Source organism: Sebastes umbrosus, chromosome 9 (assembly GCF_015220745.1).
Source record: "Sebastes umbrosus isolate fSebUmb1 chromosome 9, fSebUmb1.pri, whole genome shotgun sequence".
In the NCBI taxonomy this organism is placed as follows: Eukaryota; Metazoa; Chordata; class Actinopteri; order Perciformes; family Sebastidae; genus Sebastes; species Sebastes umbrosus.
This window is the reverse complement of record NC_051277.1, coordinates 14,326,658-14,349,897: the sequence shown is the minus strand read 5'-3', so window position 1 is coordinate 14,349,897 and position 23,240 is coordinate 14,326,658. Positions and strand designations below refer to the sequence as shown.

At 41.4% G+C, this 23,240-nt stretch overlaps 3 protein-coding genes and 1 long non-coding RNA gene across 5 annotated transcripts; 3 read left to right on the top strand and 1 right to left on the bottom strand.

Annotated features, from left to right (window-relative positions):
* Positions 1-2,484, top strand: LOC119494227 (zinc finger and BTB domain-containing protein 5-like). The gene has a single exon (XM_037779953.1). The coding sequence runs from the start codon at positions 155-157 to the stop codon at positions 2,168-2,170; it is 2,016 nt and encodes a 671-aa protein (XP_037635881.1). The 5' UTR covers positions 1-154; the 3' UTR covers positions 2,171-2,484.
* A 64-nt stretch (positions 2,485-2,548) lies between these two features.
* Positions 2,549-7,692, bottom strand: grhpra (glyoxylate reductase/hydroxypyruvate reductase a). The gene is made up of 9 exons (XM_037779957.1): positions 7,460-7,692; positions 5,756-5,886; positions 4,869-4,941; positions 4,643-4,759; positions 4,471-4,559; positions 3,919-4,020; positions 3,625-3,760; positions 3,387-3,517; positions 2,549-3,243 (listed from the first exon to the last, which is right to left on the bottom strand). The coding sequence occupies exons 1-9, from the start codon at positions 7,543-7,545 to the stop codon at positions 3,122-3,124; spliced, it is 987 nt and encodes a 328-aa protein (XP_037635885.1). The 5' UTR covers positions 7,546-7,692; the 3' UTR covers positions 2,549-3,121.
* Positions 7,693-9,918: 2,226 nt separating this feature from the next.
* si:ch211-203d1.3 (protein phosphatase Slingshot homolog 3) lies at positions 9,919-21,991 on the top strand. 2 transcript variants are annotated; one of them, XM_037779954.1, is made up of 17 exons: positions 9,919-10,114; positions 12,103-12,256; positions 13,640-13,677; positions 13,784-13,964; positions 15,770-15,885; positions 16,001-16,069; positions 16,893-16,958; positions 17,169-17,345; positions 17,458-17,551; positions 17,652-17,780; positions 18,027-18,073; positions 18,241-18,387; positions 18,900-19,100; positions 19,289-19,517; positions 19,606-19,707; positions 19,851-19,937; positions 20,443-21,991. In XM_037779954.1, exons 2-17 carry the CDS (start codon positions 12,209-12,211, stop codon positions 20,584-20,586), a joined length of 1,875 nt encoding a protein of 624 aa, XP_037635882.1. In that variant the 5' UTR covers positions 9,919-10,114; positions 12,103-12,208; the 3' UTR covers positions 20,587-21,991. The 2 variants fall into 2 exon arrangements, with proteins under 2 accessions (XP_037635882.1, XP_037635884.1); XM_037779956.1 differs by lacking the exon at positions 9,919-10,114 and adding an exon at positions 12,955-12,965 and having other exon boundaries at positions 12,135-12,256.
* Positions 10,665-21,991, top strand: LOC119494231. The gene is made up of 2 exons (XR_005208154.1): positions 10,665-10,717; positions 21,536-21,991. It is a non-coding gene; the product is annotated as an uncharacterized LOC119494231 (long non-coding RNA).
* Positions 21,992-23,240: the final 1,249 nt, after the last annotated feature.

The following is a 23,240-nucleotide window of genomic DNA, read 5'->3' as shown; positions in this document are numbered from 1 at the left end:
TCTGCAGAGAGGGAGGCTTCTGCAGAGTGGTTGTCTTCTGCAGAGAGGAAAGCTTCTGCAGAGAGGTAGGCTTCTGCAGAGAGATAGGCTCTCTGGGAAGAGTCAGAGTCCAGTCCTGCAATATTAAATAACAACAATCCCACTACTGCATAGTATGGACTTCCCAGGTCATTTCCAGCACATCTTCACACAGCTCAACCACCAGCGCCTCCATGCTCAGCTGTGTGACTGTGTGGTGCTGGTTGGAGGCCAGAGCTTCCAGGCTCATCGCTCCATCCTGGCAGCATGCAGCTCCCACTTCAGGGCTCTTCTGAGCTCCAGTGACAGCGGTGATCAGGTTGATGGATCTGGTGGAGCTGCTGACATAGGTGGAGGTGGAGGCCCCAGTGTGATGGAGCTAGATCCAGAGGTGGTGACCCCTGAGGCCTTCTCCACCTTGCTCGACATGATTTACACCTCCACCCTCTCTCCGGGGGCCTCCAATGTGATGGATGTGCTGTTGGCGGCATCGCACCTGCATCTCAACGCTGTGGTCAAGGCTTGCAAGCTCCACCTGTCCAGGAAAAACTTCCCCGCGTCGGCACCGAAAGGTTGGAGGTCAGTGCAGCAGTGTCCATCGTCCCAGGCCTTGCTTCAACAGGCCACATCTGTCTTGGAGGAGCGTGTCGATGAGGAGGAAGTGGGAGTGGAGGTTAGTCAGTCTGGTGGGGTTGAAGACCAAGGGGTGAGTGCTGCAACACTTTTGAGGCACAAGAGGAAGTCACAAGAGGATGGGCTCAGTAGTAGAAAGAGGTCCTGCAGGCTGCCTGAGGAAAACTATAAGGAGGGTTCACCTACTGTAACGAGAAGCACCGTCAGCACAGGAGAGGGTGGAGAGGAGCTGCTGTCCCCAGACTGCCTGAAGACGACCGATGGACTCTGGGAGAGCCGAGGCGAGGAGGAGGAGACGGAGGAGAAATACGAAGCAACCAAGGGAGAGTCGGAGGAGATCCAGCTGCCGAGCCAATCGGACAGCAGCACGGGAGGTGTAGGCGCGTGGGAGAAGGGCGGAGATATGGACGGAGACACTGTGGTCAAAGTAAAGGTGGGAGAAGAAGGTGAGGAAGAGGAAGACGAGCCAAAGATGGCGATGATTGAGGTGAAGAAGGAAAATCTGAGCTCATACTCCCCAGATTTACCACCTCCTCTATCTCCTCTGCGAGACTGCGCAGACAATTTGGATGCACAACTAAATGAGGAGAAAATGGCAACAGCGTACCCAACGGAGGGTGACGTTAGCTCTCTACAGTCTCAGCTGTGTACAGATCTTCAAACTGATGCACAGAGAGCAGCTGGAGATTTGGGTGAGGAGTCAGTGGACGGTGAAGGCCTAGACAGCCTGTCAGAACTTGCTTTTTCCTGCTTCCTCAATCCCAGTAGTGAAAGTGTAATGGGAGCTTTAGAGGAAGAAGACAGCCTTGCGAGCCTCACTGCTGCTGCTACTGCTGCTGCTGCAGCCGCTGCCAGTGATGCTCCTGCAGCTGCTGGAGATACTGGTGAACTGTGTCAAAACTCAGAAGAAGCCTCTTCTGCTCAGTCTTCTGATTCCTCACTAGTTTTTCCAGTAACGTCTCTCCCCTTGCAGCAGCTTCTCCCTACTCCGGGTCCTGGTTTCGGCGATACACTCATCCTGCAGCCCACCCAGAACTCTTTAACAGGGTTCCTGAGTGGCATCGGACCAAGCCTCGGTCTGGAAACCTCCTTCGTCCAACCCTCCAGGGCCGGGAAATGCTCAGGGGCGACAACCTTTCGTCGCATCGCTCCCAAAGTGCCGCCCGGATCAGAAGTCGGCACGGATCCTTCCTCTGCATCGGCGGGGGATGCTGCTGCCGAACGGCCGCCTCTAACCAGAGCTTCAGAGGATGTTCTGTCCAAATGCAAGAAAGCAGCTGCTGAAGACCACGTGCTGTTGGTGGAAGGGGAGAAGAAATACGCCTGCAAAATCTGCTGCAAGACCTTCATGAACCTGACCGACTGCAAGAAACATATTCGCGTCCACACAGGAGAAAAGCCCTATCCCTGTCCAAAGTGTGGGAAACGCTTCAGCCAGTCCTCCCATCTGTATAAGCACTCAAAAAACACCTGCCTGAACTGGAAAGATGATCAATCGTTTCCAGATACCCTGCTGTGACCTGCACTTAACCTGATAGACATTTGTTGATAACAACTCAACACAATTCACTGTAAATAATTCACTCTGTAAACTTGATTATTTATTACCCCATACACTTCCCTAATCAATCTGAGATTTTATGTTACATGAATTCAAAGTCAATTAGCTAATGTAATTCTTGCATTGTTTTTTTTGTTTTTTATGTTCTCAACCATGTTGTGATTTTTAAAAATGAAATGGATGTGAATGCACTGAAAATATTCCCAAAGAATAACTTGTTTTTTGACTGCTGTGTTAAGAGTGATGAGAATAAATGACGCATTTTCTTTCGATCTTAAATCTATTTTGAGCATGAGGAACTTCTAAAAAAAAAAAAAAACACATGCACACAGACCGTTAGAGTTAAACCAAGCCATATGTTTTTATTCTTAAAATATTCAGAAATCCATTATTTTAACACAAAACTGGAGTGTTGAAATGTTTTGTTACAGTAGACATAGAGCATGACATCTGAATAAAGTGCAGACAAAGAGGTATAAGACATGGCAAGCATTACATTTAGAGTGAAAGAGAGCCAACCACCAATCTATTTCGAAGGAGAAATATTTAAATGCCAATGAGAAAAGTTTTTTTTTGCAGTTCAACATAAGACGTGTATAGTATAGTATAAGTGCTGCTAGATTGTTCATTAGCCTCTTTTTCAAGAACTTGAATACATGTCTGAGATGACCTTGCAAAATGTGCATTTCCTTCCTCAAAAATGCACATTGTATATTAAATAGGATCAAGTGAAACTATCAAGTTAACACTGACATGATGTAAACATGTATCGGAGCATGTCTGAACTACATTAGTATTCTCCTTTTTCTAGGATCTCACATAGGAGACCATTACTAAGACAGTACATTACTTCTATCTGTTATAGCAGCACCAGAAGATGCAGTAGGCACAGCGGCTCAGTTTCAGGCGCTAGAAGGTGAGTTCACTGGGCATGTCTGTGCCCTGTAAACCTCCCAGCAGGTTTCGAGCCGACAAAGCTCCCATGATGCCTCTCGTGGAGTAGGTGGCACTGCCGATGTGTGGCAACACCACTGCACAAGACAGGACAGAGAGGACAGAAAATACCATTTAAAAAAAAAAAAAGTCAAATCAAAATTACCATGTGACCATTTGTCAAATCAGGAGGGAAAAGAGGCCAAAACATGTTTACATTTTTCACATCCCGTCTACTCACCACAGTTTTTAAGTGTCAGGAGAGGGTGGTTTGTTGGGAGTGGCTCGGGTGTTGTGACATCTAGTCCAGCTGCAGCGATCTGTCCGCTGGCCAAAGCCTCGTACAGATCCTCCTGGTTCACCACAGTTCCCCTAAAACCAATAATTAAAAAAAGTCAATCAATCAATACAGAGTATGTTTCCAAACCAGTGCTTTATTCATAATGCACATCCACGTTTGTGCTGCTTTGGTAGCCTACCTGCTCGAGTTGACAAAGACTGCTGTGTTTTTCATCTTGCTGAAGAAGGCCTTGTTACACAGCCCCAGGGTTTCTGGCGTCAGGGAGCAGGAAACGACTACGAAGTCGCTCTCAGACGCGAGTGTGTCCAGGGGAACTGTTCAACAGAGAGGAGAGGAGTAAAAGAGGAAAGGAAAAAGATGAAATCCTACAAACCAAAACCCCTTATTTTTATTAGATAGTTTTATAATCTTATTAGATTTTCAATTCTTTTGTCCCCTTTCACTGTGTACGTTTCTCTCCTTTTTTTCTTACCAAACTCTCCATTCACCTCAGCAGCGTGGGCCTTGGCTGTTCTCCCAGAGTACAGCAACCTCTTCACTCCGAAGGGCATGAGTCTCCGAGCAATGGCCATGCCTGAACGCGAACACAACCAGTTATTCACCGACGGACAGGTCTTAAACTTCATCAGGAAATTAATATCACATGATGCTAGTTAGGTATGACAACACTGGATTTGTTTACAGGATCTAGTCATATGATATTATATCCTATCATAATGAAGTTACAGTGCCAAAGTAAATGAAGCAGCAACAACAAGCCTTAAGATAAGATAAGATATTCCTTTATTAGTCCCGCAGTGGGGAAATTTGCGGTGTACAGCAGCAGAGGGGATAGTGCAAAAAACAAGAAGCATCAGCTAACACAGTAAAAAAAAGAGCTAAACAAAGCGTAACAAAATATGAACAATTTAAATAGTAGGAGGTATAAAAATAGGAGCAGTATATACAGTATTAACAATAAACAGACTATTAAAAAATTGCACAAGTGGGAATTACACCCGAGTAGTAATTTCATTTAACTTACCAATGCGTCCCAGGCCGATGACCCCTACTGTGCTGCCAGAAAGACCATAACCACACAGCCAGAGAGGCTTCCACGAGCTCCAGCCTCCACTTGGAGAGAAAGGAAAAGAGTGTAATGATCATTGTGTCACTCAATCAAAGTAGACACCGATTAGTGCAAATGTGAGACTGACTTTTTGACCTCCTCCACTCCCTCTGGTATTCTGCGAGCGGTGGCCAGCAGCAGAGCTACGGTCAGTTCTGCTGTGGCGTCAGTCAGGACATCTGGAGTGTATCCAACACGTATACCACTGTTGAAAATAAACACCGATATAACTTAGAAAGCTATGTGACACTTCATCCTACCAGTAGAAGGTTAGTTTTATAAGTATAAGCTGAAGTTTTTTAAATGTAACTTACCGTTTTTTGATTTCGTCGAGAGCCATGTGGTCAAATCCCACTGAAAGGGTGCTGATCACTTTCAGGTTTGGACCTGGAATCAGAGACAGTTCCGCTGAAACACTGAAATCTAGACACTTGATGAACAGACTAACACTACTGTTTGATATGTTTTAAATAGAGCTGAAACAATTGGTGGATTGATCAATTAGTTGATCGATTGAAAATTAATCTGCAACAATTTTGATAATCAATTATTTTATAAAATTCGTTATGCAAAAAATCTCTGGTCGTGTGAATTTGTTGCTTTTCTGTTTCATATCATTGTAAATGACAGTGTCTTTGAAGTTTTCATGATTTAATGTTTTAATCAAAGTAGGGGTGCCTTCGTAGCTTAGCGGTTTAAATGCTGACCATGAATTGTAATGGCGATTTGAATTCAAACGGGTACCTTTGATGCTCCGTCCCTCATTTCCTGTCATCTCTACTGTCTACTACTGTCTGTAATAAAAGCATACAAATTCCCCCAAAATATAATAGGCTCTGGTCAAATATTATAGACTTCTTATAGGCTGAACAATAAAAAAAATGGATTACTCAATAATGAAAATACAGTCATTGTCACTTGCAGCCCTAGTTTTATTTGTGTTGTTTGTTTTGTAGTATATGTATTTTTAGATTTTACTGCTTGTTTTTAAAGCCTTGAATGGTCAGGCTCCGGCCTATATCTGAGATCTACTAACTTCAGATCCTCTGGCAGGGCCTTAGGCTGCTAATGGTTACAAGATCTAGACTTGTCGCTAAAGATGACTGTCCCTTTGCTGTCAGGAACCCTCAGCTGTGGAACTCAGTATCCTCTTTTAAATCTCCTCTTAAAACGTACTATTATCTTATGGCTTTTTCAGTACCTGCAGCATCCAGAACCTCGGCATCGATCTTATCTGACAGCAGACACAGAAGACCGTGAGCTCCCTGTACACCTTTGAGAAGGTCTGCCCTCGGCACAGGCTCATCCGAATCCCACTGAGACACCTCACATCTGAGACAAAAAGGACAACATGCATGAGATGGCATGTCATTCAGGCATACAGGCTGATTTAGGCATATAGTCTGGCTGAAGAAACTGACTGTAGTGATGGATGTGTGTGACCCTGGGAGAGGTCACGGTGGACTTTAAAAGGGACTGTTTGTAACTTCTTACACGTATAAATCACCTGGGTCAGTGTCCCATGCGAGCGCGCTTGTGGCTACACTGTTCAGACAAGACTCCAACACAAACTACACGGAAGCACCGAAACCGCAAAGTTGTATCTAGTGAAGCCCGTCTTGCAAAACAGTGTTGGCTGTGGTCGGAGGACGTGGGGGAGACTAGCTTTGGTCTCAAGGGCTGGAGTCTATACTGTACTCTGCTCCTCTGCCTGCCTGCTTGCCTTCACTCAGCTCGCTCCACCTCACGTGCATACGCGCACACTCCACACTGCAGGAGACTTCGTAGCTCTGAGAATATTTAGTGGACGTTTGTGCAGAAATAAATGCTGCAGCTCCTCCAGACCAACTGAGGTTTCCCGTGTCTTGTGAAGTGACGGGGCTCCGCAACGAGTGACGTTATCGTCTCTGACCGGGTGCCGGCGTTTCCCTCCGGCCGCGGTCGGGAGGCTGAAGCAAGAAAAGCCAACACTAGGATCAGCAGTGATTCATGGAGAGACCTTCGTCTGGTCAGCTAACATTACTGCCAAGCAGCTGAGATATATGGTACGTGTCCACAGGGGCGTTTTTTATCGCGAGGCGACGCGACGCTTCCCAACATTGGACGCTTGGTGGGCTGTCCCTAGAAACAAGGCACTCGGCTCCTGATTGGACGAACGCTTTCCCGCTGTTGGCTGCTGCTTCAAACCGGAACCAGTATGGAGGCTCGTTTGGAAACTTTCTTCTCTTATTTCACGAAAATAGTTCACCGAAATGTGTTTCTGAAAACATTTGAGGCGAGAAATAAGCCATGCAGTTGCTGAATATGTCTTTATTTTGGATCGACAACGTTTATTTTAAAAGATCTTCGGGAGTTTTGAGAGGCGGCGAGTCGCGTCGGACGCCCGTGATTTGCATAAAGTAGCCAGGACTTCAACTTTATGCAAATAAGGAGCGGGCTTCCTGCACGCCTAGTCTCTCGAATCGCGACGCCACGCTACCGGAATGCATTGCGCGGCTGCTTGCATAGACAATGAATGGGGAGCGTGGAAAGCACGGAGCCTGTGGACACGTACCAATAGAGTGATATTGTGGTTTTAGCTGACGTGTGTCGCCTCACTGTTTTGAGCGATGTTCGTTCGTGTCTATTGAGAGCGAGCACAAGCGCGAGCCCGACGCTGACTTTCGTTGACTTAACGGCCACAGGTGTCGCTGTTAACAAGCATTTCTGTTCTTACAAACAGTCCCTTTAAGTATTAACCACAGACCTTATTTCAGGCATCTAACTAAAAAACCCATTCAAATAACCCATTGACTTCCAGAAGAGGGAACCGGAAGTGCTGAATACTAACTCATTTCCGGGTCTTAGGGTTCCTTCCTGTAGCATTCTATTTCAAACAGCAGTTAGTTGACCGTTAAAAACATACGCTGCAGCCGTTGACAGGATCTTCATCCCCTCTGGCGGAATGCGCCTCGTCACGAACACCTTCATGAGTCTACCAGCTGTCTGCATCCCCCAGGAGACCGGGTAGCTTTGTGTGGAGGATGGACTCAGTCCAGACAGATTTAAATAACCTTGAACGCCAGCTCCACGCTCACCGTGAGAAAATTAGAAACTACACTTTACTCGCTCCTCCTTCAGACATCAAGGAGTGTAACAAGAGGAGAGAACATACGTCATCAACGGTTTATAAATCCGGGGTACGACGCATGCGTAGTAAAATCTGCTCTGCACTGCGCATGCGTCATACCAGCACAAATCCGTGTCCGAACCCATCAGGAAGTATTTTTTTTTTTATTTAAAGGTCCCATATTATAAAAAAGTGAGATGTTCATGTTTTTTTATTATAAAGCCGGCTTGAGTCTTATATTAATACTGTGAAAGTATCGAAACACTCAATCCACAGGGAAATACACACGTATTCAGAAACTCTGCATTTGAAACAAGCTGTCAGGATTTCTGCCCATTCGTGATGTCACAAATATACAATATTTAGACCATTACACAATTTTAAACGCAAACATTCTAAATGTGTTCCAGTTTATTCCTGGTTGCAGTGTATGTGAATGTCATCAGCTGACAGGAAATACACATGGACCCAAGCTGTTGCCCAGCAACGCAATTCTGTTGCAATTCCATCAAAATGCGCAATAACGGAGCGTTTCAGACAGAGGGTAAATACAGGCATATTCAGGCCGACAGTATGAGGAAAATAAAGTTGTTTTTTTTAACATTACAGCATGTAAACATGTTCTACTAGAAACACAAAATACAAGTATGAACCTAAAAATTTGCATAATACGAGACCTTTAAGGTTAAAGGATTACATACACATACTTGTAAAGGGACATACAGACAGCAATAACAACATATATAAACAAAAAAAAAGAAAGATAAGAAAAAGAAAAGAAAAAAAGTACTACCAGTTGTAATAGTGCAGTGTCAAGAGATAAGTTCATATTCATATACATACATATTCATATTCATATTCATATTCATATACATACAACCAACCTCAAAGTATCCCAACCAAGGCAAGGCAAGGCTAGGCAAGTTTATTTATATAGCACATTTCATACACAAAGGCAATTCAAAGTGCTTTACATATATTAAGAAAGCAAGATAAAAGAGCACAAAAGTGCATAAGATAAAAAACTAATAAAAGAATATAAAAGTATAAGTTAAAAAAAAAAAAATGAAAAGGATAATAAAAAACAAACAAAAGACAGTAAAGTGCAGCATTTGATCAATTAAGAAAAGCGTCTGAGAACAGTTTTGGTCTTGAGTGTAGATTTGAAAGTGGCCACTGTTGGTGCATCTTTTTAATCTCATCTGGATAACTTTGATCCACAGTTAAAAGCAGCCTCATCATCATCATCATCATCATCAGGAAGTATTTCATGACACACTACTGCGCCTGCGTGGAGATTTAGCCATTTGATTTCAACCGATTTCAACCATAAAATAAGTTGTAAAAGGCAATGTTAATGTACATAAATCACCAGTCTATTAACAATTGGCTCTGCGATGCTAAGCGTTTTATAAAGTATATTGATTTGGGAGCAAATTGTGAGTCTCCCCAGCAAACACCTTTTATCCTAGTAAGGACTTGTTTACATCTCTCCTCTGATTTCACTTCCTAGAACCGTGTAAAAAAAAGTAGGAGCGGACAATGTCGTATGTGTGTGTTCTATTTTAGATCATTTGTTTTTTAACGTTAGATATTTAATCAATTATATCCACCTCGACCTGCCACATCATTAATTAATTTGTGATTTATTATTTTTTTTTATTTCAAAATGACAGTATACATAGTAACAGCAGACAACAATGAAAACATTTACATACAGAAGAAGCATAGCGAAAACATAAACAAAGAGCTGTGCCAAACATAAAAGGACAACAGAAATTAAACAAAACCAACATAAAATAATAAAAAAAAAGACCTAGAATAATTTCACTTAAAAACTTTAAAGATATTGAATACATTCATTATTTTCATTGCTTTTTTGTACATACATTTCTTTCATAAATACAAAGAAATTAGGCTTTTATTTGGTAAATTTACACTTGTGAATGTGGCACTTCGCGAGAATTAAAATTAAATTATTATCAAAAAAATGCATTGCTGTCTGAGGTAGGATTTTTTAGATATTGTTTGATCCAGTTTATTTTGAATGTATTGTTTAGAGAGCTGAAGTCTATAAAATTCAGCCCACCATTGTTGTATGTATTCAGAACCACAGATGTTCGCATATAGTGGGTTTTGTTTTTCCATAAGAAATTGCTTAGTGTCCTATCAATAGAATTCATTAGTAATAATAACAACTGTGGGGTGACGTGTTTACGTAGCTCAACGCTCCCCTGCGTGTTGACGTCATTGTCTCCTCCTGCCTCCTGCTCAGTGCTCAGTGAGTCCAGTGGAGCAGCAGCTGAGCTGTAAATGGAGAAGTCTTCACTCTAAACAGCGACAGAGGGCGGAATAAGGAGCTCTCAGTGACTGTTGGCTGCTTGAGGAACAAACAAGTAACCCTCAGAGCTCCACCCGGAAATAAAGAGAAAGGGACCCAGTCTTGAAAAGGTGAGCAAATAAACCGTCTTCTTTAAATAGAGGATTATTTATATATTCATGTTAGCAGGAGGCTACCATCAGCTGTTAGCTTGGACTGGGTGTAACATGCTATTTGTTTGTGGTTGCAGTCACGAAACGCCTGTTTTTAACACGTCAGTCAGGATCAAAACACTTATTTATGATTACTCACCTGTTAACAATGCCAGGATGAATGTGTGTATTATCTGCATGCTACGAGCTGACACATATTTGCTGTCATGCAATGCAGGCGTTACCTCACTGTTCATGCCTTTTCCATGGCCAGCAGTCCACAGTCTCATTTGAGAATATAATATTGTATATCATGTGTATGTATATGAATATGAACTTATCTCTTGACACTGCACTATTAAAACGGGTAGTACTTTTTATTTTATTTTGTTTTTCTTATGTTTCTTTATATATATATATATATATATATTTTATTTTTATATATATATATTTAATATATATATATATATATATATATATATATATATTTATATATATATATATATTTTTTTATATATATTTTTTTTTTTACATATATATATATATATATATATATACATATATATATATATATATATATATGTATATGTTGTTGCTGCTGTCTGTATAGAATAGATAGAATAGAAAGCTTTATTGTCATTGTATTAAATACAACGACATTCACAGTTTGCCACTTCTGGTCAGTGCTTTAAAACAAATACTTGACAAGACTAAACGAGGCAGATAAAACATATAACAGGTAAAACACACACACAGTTATAAAGCAAATAAAACAGGTAAAGTAGATGTAATAAATAAATAAATATAAACAGAAGTGTTACACTAGAAGTATAACATATAATAATAGATGTAATGTAAACAGAGGTAATTGCACTTGTGAAATAGGTAGGGTAGATGTAATAAATAAGTATGTCCCTTTACAAGTATGTGTATGTAATCCTTTAACCTTAAATAAAAAAAATACTTTAGATGCATATTGGATAATATTACTGTGGATAATGACCTGAGGTACACCCTTATTTGCATGACTTCTAAGTCAACAATCATTACACCCTATCTAATAAGCAAAAGAAAATGATCAGTATTTTATCTTACTTAATTTTGTTATTTTTGTTGCCTCTCTGTTTAATTATTTTATTTAAAAATGATCCCCAGTAGCTGATACCAATGGCACCAGCTAGTCTTACTGGGGTCCGAAATCAAGTACATTAAATTGATCACATACATCATATTTGTGTTACACTAATAACATTAAAATTTTCCAAACATATATAAATTTCACATTCATACACATCTTCCACAACCATTTAGCCTCAAGGCCCATCATCAGGGAAAAGGAACCAAAGAAAAAAACATACATGACCAACACTGGACTATCGATTAGCTGCTTTAGTAGTGGATTCTTAGATGGTATTTTCTAGCTCTTTGTTTTTATTGCGCAACAATACAATTATTCTGGCACTTAAGGAATGTAGTTTCGTTCCAGTATAATGAATGACAATAAATTATCTTTGTTATTGTTATTGATATGTATCATGAATATCTTGTGACATTTTTCTTAATTCATTTGAGTAACCCTTTTATAGATTAAATAACCAGATAAAAAATGTCTGATTTCTGCCAATTTAGGGGAAGTGAATTACCCAAATATCAAGACACATCACCTCACTCTGATGCAAAACTCATGTAAATCCAGTAATGCCTTTGAGCAAATGATGGCCTAATACAACCGGAGATGTGACAAAGTCTCTGACATTATGCATATCCTGTGCTATATATCCTCACATTACCCAACTCTACCTCTGCTGGATTAAACAACAAAGACACTGTTGTGAAAACTATTCCTTCCATTTCGTAGGACTCCCTAAAGCAGGCAACTGACATCCTCAGACTCTTCTTTAGGAATCTTTGATATAAAGCCTATATATTGGATATAATCAAACCGAAATTTCTATGTGTCATTTCAGACAAAAATACCACTCTTCACCACACCCACAGCACGCTTTTGGCTGAAGAACCTGTCTGAGCCTGCCAGCAAAAGCAGGTTTAGTGGAGACAGACCTGTACCGTGCAATGGCTCTGTTGACCCTGCATAGGCTCCCATCCATCTCCACCGCTCCAGTGAGTTCAACCATCCCTGCGCCTTGTTGTGCACACAAGTTGGGCATGTTGCATCATATCTTCAGATATGCAATTGTTTAAGTTTACAAAGAATGATATGTGAACCCTCCAAGTTCTGCAAGAAGAGCAGTCACTCCTGGATTTGTCTGTCAGCACTACATGTGCCTGAAAGATAATGAGGCTGTTTTGTTTTTCAGTGGATGTGATTGCATTGATGGGCTTACAGGACAAACATGCCACAGATATAGTCATCATCTTCAGAGTTATTTAGCTCCCATTCACGTTCATTACAGGGATGTCAAAGAGTGATTGGATCACCTTCTGTGTGTCTAACTGCTCACTGCCACTGTAGTTGTTTAATGCATACATATATTCATGTACATACTGTATCACCAGCCTCTGTCTTTAACTTTATCTCCTCTCATTCTGTCACTCTATCATGAAGATTATTTAACTTAACATCCAAGACCTGGCTTTTCTTCTGGTCTTTGTCATTGCCAACTAAACCATAAATGACCTGACTGTGGGTCTCATTTTTTTTGCATATTTTGTCGCAGTATTTAATCACTCTACTATCTTAACTTGTGTTCTCTCCTTTTTTTATCTTCTTCAAACCCCCCATCGTTCCTCTCCTGGCTCCTGCCCACTTCTCCTCTTAAATTCTTTTTTTTTTTCTTGACTCTGTCTGGACTTGTCAGTTGCGTAACAGGTAATGTTACTGTCTCAAGTTTCTTTCTCTGTGAACCCTTGTTACTACCGCTACTTCTCTCTCTTTCTTGTTTCTTTCCCCCTCCCCCCTCTTGCATTGTATTTCTCCTTTTTATTTAGTATAATTCTATATAATTTCACTGCTAATATCGTTGTCTCTACCCGCCCCACCCCCACTCCTCCTTACTGTCTTCCCTGTGCTTACATGTCACTCTGCGTCTGTCTCCTCACTTCAGTCTTCCACTGCACCATATCTGTGTTGCACCACATTTCACCCAAGAAAGTACTAAACGTTTTTCGGGGCCTTTTGTGTCCACACTTCTCAACAGGAAATACATCACACATGCTGCCTCCAATGTTCCCAGAATGTTTTGTTTCAAGACTTTAGTTTTCATTTAATTATATACATGTAGTTTTGGGAGCATTAAAAACAATATTTACTCATTAATTAGTGTATTACAACTCCAGCATCTGCTTAGATCTTTCTTTGGGATGATCATATGTCAACCCTTTACCACGATTACAAGCAGCCTGCACCACAGAAACGTTACAGTCTGCTGGAATGTATAGAACAGACCATGTTATTAAAAAATAGAAACATAAAAATCTGCATTATTAAATCAAAAAACACACACACACACAAACTAAGGCGAAATATTTTTTTTTTATTTCAAGGATGAAAACCTCCAAAGAAGAGGGATACTTCAGAAAAGGTAGATGTACACCAGCGTTGTCTTTGAACTGTCATCTAATCACAAAAGGATTCCCAGTTGGTGGATTACAGCGAAGTTATACTGACTGAGCTCTGTCCATCTGTAGGGAGAGCTTTGCCCTTGTGAAGGGAGCAGTTCTTCTGCTGGAAGATGGAGAGAGGGTTGATGAGGAAGCTCCTCCCACTCCACCTTCTCCTGTAAAGGAAGGCGGTCGAGCGCCAGACACACGGCGCAGACAGATTCATGCCATGGTTGAACTGCTCCGACCAGAAGATACCATCAAGCTGGTGAGGCCTGTTGAAAAATTACATGCAGGGAAAAATTTGCTTGGTTTGTCAAGTAATCCTTTTCCATCAAAATGTATTTGGTGGGTCAATCTCCGGTGCCTCCGCTCCACATGTCAAAGTGTCCTTGGGCAAGATACTTAACCCCAAATTGCTGCTGAAGACTGTGCCATCGGTGTGTGAATGAGTATTTAGATTAGATCCTGATGGGCAGGTTGGCACCTTGTCTGGCAGCCTCTCCCATCAGTGTAGGAATGTGTGAATGGGTGAATGCTTATAGTGTAAAGCACTTTAAATGGTCGAAAGACTAGAAAAGGCGCTATATAAATGCAAATCCCTTTACCAAGTCCATTTACATGCATAATCATATCTCAGGTAGAGGTCATAACATCAATATGTTGAGTTCTCTCGTATATTGAGTTGACTATGATGATGGAATCTTGCTCTTCTAACAAAACACACATTTGAGAGTGGTTCAGACTATTGGAGTAATTCACTTCTGCTGTTGTTCAGTCAGGCCTGGCCGTCACACATGAGGTTTAAACACGTCATTGGTCCCAACAGTTTACCTGTGAACAAGATTAAGCTTGATTTGATGCATCAGAGCAGGCACTCTGAATGCAAAATGTCTCACACACATCACCCCTGATCAATTTTATTTGATTTTGATTGTGATTATTACACGATTAATTGTACAGATGTAGGTGGATAATGTGCTGTGGCTGGGACACATCAGGTAGACAGCCATATTCTGTAAGTTGTTAAGGACAACATGACTACAGGATATTAAAGTTTAATGTAAATGCATAAGCTAGATTCCGCATCAATGGACTATAATGGTAGCTTTGCATGTTTCAGTCCATTACTGCAAAGCAACATACTTTTACAACATACAACACTACTTTTGAGATTGACCAGTAGTTTTGCATTTCAGCTCTGAAATATGAAAATGTGCTGCAGAGACCTGAAGCATTCTGGATGTGAATAATCCGTCACGCTGAACATTTAGTTTGGCTTATTTTTGTGTCAGTTAAGTTATTATTTTATGGTTATACAGCTGAAATAATGAAACAAAAATAATATACAGAAGATGAAAAAAAAAGGCGAACATGGACATCATGAAATTCTTTCCATCCAGCCATCCATTTTCTTCAGCTTAGCCGGGCTGCGGAGGCAGCAGGCTTAGCAGGGAATTCCAGACGTCCCTCTACATTAGACATGTTTATTGTTCAGTAGTCAGCTCTTGTAGTCATGGGTTTAGGAGCTTCCCGCAAGGGCTTGAATACACCACTTTACTTCCAGCTGTATTACCATGCATCAATTGTGGAAATTAGTCAAGGAATAAAACATAGTAATTGAGTGCGATGGACTACTGAGAAATATATTTTTACCAGAAGCTGCGTGGATGGCAGAAGAAAAAATAAAATCAATCAATCTAAAACATAATGTTTTAAGTTAAAGTGTGTAAGGATTTAGAGATACTGGGCTAAAACATGTGAACAAACCAACAGGTATGGTCCTTTAACTGGACTACAGCCAATATCTGTTTCTCTGTAATCACAACATTGAATTCCCAGGAAGGCCAAGGAAAATATACTGCACAGGATATTTTGCACTCTGTGTAATCAGACAGGTTTGTCTGGTTTAATGGGTAACTTAAGACTTCAGTGGAAACTGCAACATGTTGCATTTAAAGGACATTAATTGTACTTGGCCTCACCCTCCTCTTGCCCTCCTTTTTGTCTCCTTTCTGTCTCACACATCCTCTGTCTCCCCGCTGCTCTCGTCCTCTGCACTCTGTCATGCAGGCGGTGCAGTTGGAGTCCGCCGGCTCGGTCAGAGTCAGGTATCTGATCGTTGTCGCCACCCTCAGCAACAAAGAAGAGAGCATCCTGTTGGGCATGGATTTCCCCAGCTCAGGCAGGTGTGTGTAAACCAAGATGCAGGTGTACTGTGTCACAAAGTTACGATTTCCATTCAGTTAATAATCTCTGGTTTAGCTTTGACGAGTTAAACTTCCTTCGTTGTCCTCTTTGCAGCGATCAGTGCACCATCGGCCTGGTTCTGCCAGTATGGAGCGACACACAGGTGTATCTGGACGGAGACGGGTAAGAAACATTTTTAAAAAGGGGAATGAATTGAAAGTGCAAATGCACAAGTAAGGAGTTTGTGAGGCTGCAGCACAGACGGAGCAGCCTGATGTCTGGGATTCTGGCCAGAGATAATGTGAATGAGTAATGGTCTCTATTTGTGGAGCTGAGTCATTCTTTATAAATTACAACTGCTCCCGTCACTCACTCAGACCCTTATATAAGCATGGAGATCATGTGTATTTGCAATTAAATGAAAGGTTAAGTATGGTTGGCTTTTTCCTGCATCAGTAAAGAAAAAGTTAGTGAGAGTTAAGCGGCTGAAAGCAACTCCCTGGTTACATTCAGTTTTACTGTAAATCGTAGTGACCTTAACAACCAGCTCGGCTTTGATTAAAATGGTCGGGGCCGTTTTTTGGCTTGTGGCCACTCATTATGGTGTCCTTATTAGCTGTCGATGCTCAGAGGAGGATGTAGAGAAGGGCAATGTGAAACTGAGAGTTAGCAGTTCTAAAAACAGTCGAGCTCTGCTGTCGACTGCTACGTATTAACTAATCTGCTGCGGTCACATGCTGAGTGTCAAAAAAAAGATGCTCTGATCGGCTGCCATGTCGCACCAGCATGTTCACCCTCATCAGGCTGGTTCACACCTCCGACTGTGCTAATTCCTCTCTCTCTCTGTGTCCTCACATTTTCATTCTCCACTTCTTTCACAAGAACCATCACTAATTCACACTGAATAATTTCTCTGTCTTCTTCGGTGTAGTCCAATAATGCTTCTTATCAGTATTACTTCCTCAGTTCAGTATTGTAACTCATACTTCTGCCTTTTTTTCCACAGTGGTTTTAGCGTGACAACGGGTGAAGAGATCCGAATTTTTAAGCCTGTTTCCATGCAAACCATGTGGTGAGTGAAAATGCTGACACCCATGTATTATTGTTAAAACATTTATGTCCTTACTGTGGCATCCAGCACGTCACTTCCTAAAGCACCTCATCAACAACTTACAAGACTTTCCCATACTTTAGATCTTGCATTTTAACCTCTGTAGCTTCTTTCTGAGGTTTTCAGTGTCGTCAAATATACATAATCTTCTGCCCTCCCCACCGCTATAAGGTCAGTGCTGCAGGCGCTGCACGGCTGCTGCGAGCGGGCGGTCAAGGGAGCGGTGATCCCAGGCAATGGCCTGGAGTGGGCCCAGCACTACCACCAGCACACCGAGTCAGACCGCTACTGCCTCAACGAGTGGGAGGCCATGAACGACCTGGAGTCGGTCCGCAGGGATTCACAAAGGTAGTACCTCTAAACTGTAGTTAAGTGTAAAGAACCTTGTCATTTGTTCTTATTGCTAGTGCATATACATGTCAGCTTGTACTATAGTTTCACCTTTTTTTTGCATGGGAAGCTCTGCAGAGAGAACTTCCAATGAGAGGCTAATCAAAGAACACCTGAGAGACATCATGAGGACTGAAGACCTGGACAACCTCACGTCTAAAATGGTAAGACATACGGGCAGAAAATAAAAGGTTAAAAATAAATAAATAAAATAAGAAAATGTATGTTTGACTGTATAATGTGATCTTTCCTTTGATACTGCAGGTGCACACTGCCCTGGAGACCAGGATAGGCTTCGACACGAGACCTTTTAAGGAGTACATTGACAATGAGATTCTGGTCACCATGGCACAGATGGACAAACCCTCCAAAATATTTGACTTCCTTTACCTGGTGAGTGATTGCGGGGCTTCAAAGACCGTAATAAGCTTTATTTTACCAGCATGGCGAGAAGCCTTTCTTATGCTTTAGTCAATAAACTGACAGAAGTGTGCTTTCACCAGGATGTTGTCATGTGACTGTCACTTCCCCTTTGTGGGACATCTGTGTTGACAGCGATAGGGAAGACGACTCTGTTGGCCCTTTCCTTTTTGTCTTCTGTGCCCTCGACTGAATCTCTCCTTCTTTATCTGGTTTCAGGGCTCTGAGTGGAACGCAGCTAACTTTGACGAGCTGCAGAAAAACAAGTCAGTGTTTTCACCTGAAACATTTTTCTATAGCTCTGTGTATTGTTGTTGTCCATCTCTATTTCCCATTGTCTCATGACATGGGTAATACTGAATTGTGCATTGTGTTTTGCTGAGTCACCATTGGGGCTCTAAGTTTGTTGTCTGTATGTTTTTTTTCTTTTCAGTATTGGCTATATTCTGAATGTGACAAGAGAGATTGACAACTTTTTCCCAGAGTCCTTCACTTATATGAACATCAGAGTGTACGATGTGGAGGCCACCGACCTGCTCCCTCACTGGACAGACACATACAACTTCATCAACGCTGCAAGGTAGTCCCGATGCCCTAAACACATCAGAAGACACCTAAAGTCCAAACTTGTGAAAAGGCTTTGCTTAGATGTCCTTCTGTATTGTTACACAGGCCAGTGCAGGTTTTCTACTGTCCTTTCAAAGCAAAAGTTTGACAGAGTTGGATGAGAAGTTTGATATCAGTCTCACATCTGTCCGCCAAATATGAAACTAGACCCACAAGGTGGTTAGCTTCGCACGAAGAGTGGAAGCAGAAGGAAATGGGTAGCTTAGATCTGTCCAATGGTAATACAATCTGCCCATCAGCACCTCTAAAGCTCACTTATTGCTAGACTGTAACTCAGCCATTAGCAGTTGCCTGGCAACCAGTGAGGACCTCAGGAAGTTGTGTGCCTGGCGATGAAATAGTCCCAAACATACCCCCCCTTAAAACAGCATTTTTACGCTTCAGTTGCACGTATTAAACAAAAGGAATGTAAAGTGATAATTAGGATTTTTTTTGTGAGTGTCTCTTGATCTCTGTGTATCGCAGGAAGCGTGGACAGGCCGTGTTGGTGCACTGTAAGATGGGCGTTTCACGTTCTTCATCCACGGTGATCGCCTACATCATGAAGCAGAATCGCTGGTCACTGGATGCGGCGTTGACCTACGTTAGGGATTGCCGGTCCATCATCAAGCCCAACGACGGCTTCATGAAGCAGCTGCAGACCTACAACGGCATCCTCAATGCAAGGTAAGGCCTGGTGTTAGGCCTAATGCTTTACGAAGGTCTCTATTCCAAAATGAGTAATCTGTTGTGACAAAAAGCCCCGCAGACATGAAAATACAGAATGCTTGGAGTTTGCTGCCGTCTGTGGCTTTTTAGGTATTTATTTGTTGGCTCATGTGAGGATTGTGATGTGTGTTCTTTCATCATTCCAGCCAGCAGCGTCACAGCACACTCTGGAGGCGAAAGTCAAGAGACCAAAGACAGAAGTCAGTGCGCAAGGAGGAAGGAGGGGAAGAAGGAAAGCCAGAAGAGGAAGAGGATGAGGACGATGATGAGGGAAGTGATGATTATGAGCTGGGTGATGAGGAGGATGCAGAGAGTCCAGATGAAAAAGATTTAGGTAGCCCAGATGAAAAAGCTGAGCCAAAGGGAGACGCTGAGGTAATTAGTTACATCAATGATATGTTATTAGCATTTTAAATCCTGCAGATTTTATCTTCAATCCTTTTATCTTCCCAAACACACCCAGGTGTTTGAAGAGCCCCCCGCCCAGTCTGAGACCAACCAGGGACCCGGGCCGACCGAACCACCAAGCATCGGTCCTTCTATCACAGTAGATGCACCAGACAAGGTGAGCAGACTACTTGGCAGAACTTTACTAACACACACTGTGCATCTGAAGCTGTCTATCTTCACGTGTCTCTTGTTGTGGTGCAGATCTCACTCCTTCACTAAATCTTTTGATGTTTCTTTTTCTTTCCCTCTCATCTCAAGGTCATTCCGAGTGTTAATCGCAGTGGTAGGATGAACCTCTTCTCCCTCATGCAGTCCATCAGTGATGAGGATAAAGGACGTGAACAGGTAAATGAAGCCGAGTGCCGGTCTCTCTTTCATGCTCTTTATAGTTAAGCTGTTGTACACACAAATGGCTGAGTTGTAAGTAGAGGAAATTTAGAGGACCCTGGTGTTGACATTAACTCTATAAATAGTTGAGAGATACCAGCATATCAGTTTAGCTGGTACTGAAAGTGCAAAAGTACAATCTCACTGTTAAAGGAGCAGTGCGTGGGATCTGGCGGCATCTAGTGGTGAGGTTGCAGATTGTAACCAACTAAAACTTCTCCGAAAGCAGAAAGCATTCTTATTAATATTATATTCCATTTATGCCAACAGATCCCCCTAAATGTTACACACTGTTCTTTTCATTTTAATAGTTGAAGTTCTTCTTTTGTATTTTTTAAAATCCCCCTAGATGTCCTTTTTTTTCCTTTCCCTGATTAATGTTAAACTTGTCAATGTTTTAGTTGTGCTTATTAAATTTAGCTGCTCTATAAGCTACCCTTCTACTTCTTTGTTGCTTTCAAAGATGCTCGGCAGTCCGAGGCGGTCTCCAGTGCAGCGCTTGCGTAGCGAAGGGCGACGGGCTCTGGCTCACCAGAGAGCATGCGTTGATGTGTCACCTGAACCACGAAGCCTGCCGGGCGCCGATTCAAAGCAAACCATAAAGTGATCAAGGAGACGTTGGAGCAGGGAGTTAAAGGGGGAAGAGAAGAGGAAAGAGATGGTGGGGAGAAAAAAATCCTGAAAACACCCGAAGGAAAGTGTGTGCTGGTAACTTGCCAAGGTTTTTATACACTGATAAGCTCTGGCTTTATATTATAGATTATTTAGACGATGAAAGTTTTAATTTATGTTTAATTGCATATCTGTTCATTCTATTATAGTTGGTGGTTCACTGTTGATTAAAGGATCTTGCCGTAATATTGATATACCAGTGGAAGCCAAGATATCTGATGGCTTAATTCATTATCAGTGTACATTGTTGTATTATTATGTTTTTTTCAGTGTTTATTGAACATATCCTACCACATACAGACGTACCAGGCTCTCCCTCACCCCTCGCTCTCTCTTCCCTTCTTCAGCTCTCACGTCCCCACTCCAGAGATGATATCTATGCAATTACTGTTCTCCCTTTTATTTTCCTCTGTAAATATGAGGCTGTATGCTGCCAATCCAAGGTAGACTAATTTTTTTCATATCATCAGAAGTCTTTTTCACAGGACGTTCATTGTTGACAGATCCAGGAGGATTTCACTGTATCTAAGCTGTGCATCATGGACCAAGTCGGGGGCAAGTTTTAAGGCGCAAGCCTGTTTGCCAAACAATGTGTTCCAATGTGCCAATGAATATATTGAATTGAAAATCTTTTCTTATCATATCAGTATGTTAAGAACCAATGTCAACCCATTTTATTTTTATTCCTTCTATTTAAACACCAGGGCTGTATGAGTGCCTTCAACCTGAGAATGATATACGACTCTATGACTGGTGTTTTTAATATCTTTACTACGAGGTGGTGGCTGCATATTGTATGAATCTTGTACTGTTTTTCTGATTGCAGTATAAATGTGAGTGACTTCCCAAAGTTTTGCATGCATACATATATATACACAGTATAGATATATATATATCAACACACAATTGCTGGGTGCATGTTCATGTGCTTTTATACCAACATGTGAGAGCAAAAATGTTCAGGGTTTTCTCATGTATTTATATTGACATTTAATGGATTGAGGTAAATTATTCAATTTTCAGACTTATGATCACTGAATGCTGATGTGGAATATTCTTATTTCATGCTGGTGTTACTTGTTATCCAGTGAACCCAAGCTAAAGCTTACTTCATTTAACCGGCATGCTCACCGTTCAAGAAAATATGCACTTTATAATCCCACAATACACACTGTCCCCACTGCCTGAGCCAACATCACACTGTACTATGAATACTTTTTTTTTTTTTTTCAAATCTTGTCCACATCTCTGCCTCGTTGTGTTAAGCTCTCCACTGTCTGCACCTCACTCTTGTTTACAACAAGCACGATGAGTGGAAAAAATAAATGATTATACTCAAACCAAGTGCATAGTTTCTTCATTACGCAATATCCTGGTGCGCTTTAAACAAATGGGAAAAGCGGGATAGTTTTATATTAGATAATGAAAGCTATAGGGAGTCATAGCTTAGCTTAAAAACGATATATTGACCCTGCTTGCTGTGCAGGAACAATGTTGTTCTACTATACTGGACTTGTAGTTGTGTTTGTCCTTCACATGAGTTGTCAAGACATGGGGTGTCTGACCTTTGCATTGGGAAAAAAAGTCATAGTATAGTATGTTGAAAAATTGAATGAAAAAAAAGTCATAGTATTGTGGCGGTACTGAGTTCCCCAGACTTTAGTTGTTCAGTCAGAAGACTGAAAAACAGTTCCCATCCACATAATAATATAAAATAAAATGCCTTCTTAATAATAATAATGAACAAATGCCTCTTCAATAATGAACAAATGCCTCTATATTAACAAACAATTAAGGAAACTGAAATATTGGTTTGTGTTTTTCCTTTTACCCTCCTTTAAAGTTTTCCCAAATAAAATACACTAAAAGAAATGGGTATAAAGGGTTTCATTGAAAATCAACAAATGAATAGAATACAAAAATACAGCCTACAGGCGTTAGGCTATTGTAAGGCAAGCCAGATCGTTGCACAAATAGTACCTAAACGTCCCAGTGCAGGTAACCTAATTGGTTGGCACTTAACTTGTTTCCCCAACTAGGAGAGTCAACACTCTCAACAAACAAAACACAAAGATCACAGAATCCCAAAAGGGCCCAAAACAGACCAGAGTTTCTGATAAAGCTGATAACACATGTTGCATTGAGTGAAGGAGAGATCAGAATGACACTGGGTGTGCAGTTTCCCTCCTCTTTTAAGCCCTACAGAAAGGGCGTCGTTACACCCTGATTGGCCAAGAGGGGAATGCACCAAGCTGCTCTCAACTATCATCTAAGAGCCAGTCCCCACACCCTGCGCAACAGGTGAACTGAATAACCCTCTAATCACTCAGCAACTCAACCAAAAAAACACCAGGGAAAAGGGAAACAACAGCAAGCATCAGAGAATTGGCAGCTGCCACAGTATAGTTTGTCGAAAAATTTGATAAAAGAAAGTCATGGTATAGTATGTTGAAAAATTTCATGAAAAAGTCATGGTATAGTATGTCGAAAAATGTCTCCAAAAAAGTCATAGTATAGTATGTCGAAACATTTTCAGAAAAAAAGTCATAGTATAATGTGTCAGAAACATTTCTGAAAAAAAGTCATGGT

Coding starts and splice junctions, on each gene's coding strand:
- grhpra (XM_037779957.1), bottom strand. CDS start 7,545: ATGCAGACAGCTGGTAGACTCATGAAGGTGTTCGTGACGAGGCGCATT. Junction 4,760..4,868: donor CTCGACGAAATCAAAAAACG/GTAAGTTACATT, acceptor TATTTTCAACAG/TGGTATACGTGTTGGATACA. Junction 3,761..3,918: donor TGAGGTGAATGGAGAGTTTG/GTAAGAAAAAAA, acceptor TCTGTTGAACAG/TTCCCCTGGACACACTCGCG.
- si:ch211-203d1.3 (XM_037779954.1), top strand. CDS start 12,209: ATGGCTCTGTTGACCCTGCATAGGCTCCCATCCATCTCCACCGCTCCA. Junction 17,346..17,457: donor GTCCGCAGGGATTCACAAAG/GTAGTACCTCTA, acceptor TTGCATGGGAAG/CTCTGCAGAGAGAACTTCCA. Junction 19,518..19,605: donor AGCCAAAGGGAGACGCTGAG/GTAATTAGTTAC, acceptor AAACACACCCAG/GTGTTTGAAGAGCCCCCCGC.
- LOC119494227 (XM_037779953.1), top strand. CDS start 155: ATGGACTTCCCAGGTCATTTCCAGCACATCTTCACACAGCTCAACCAC.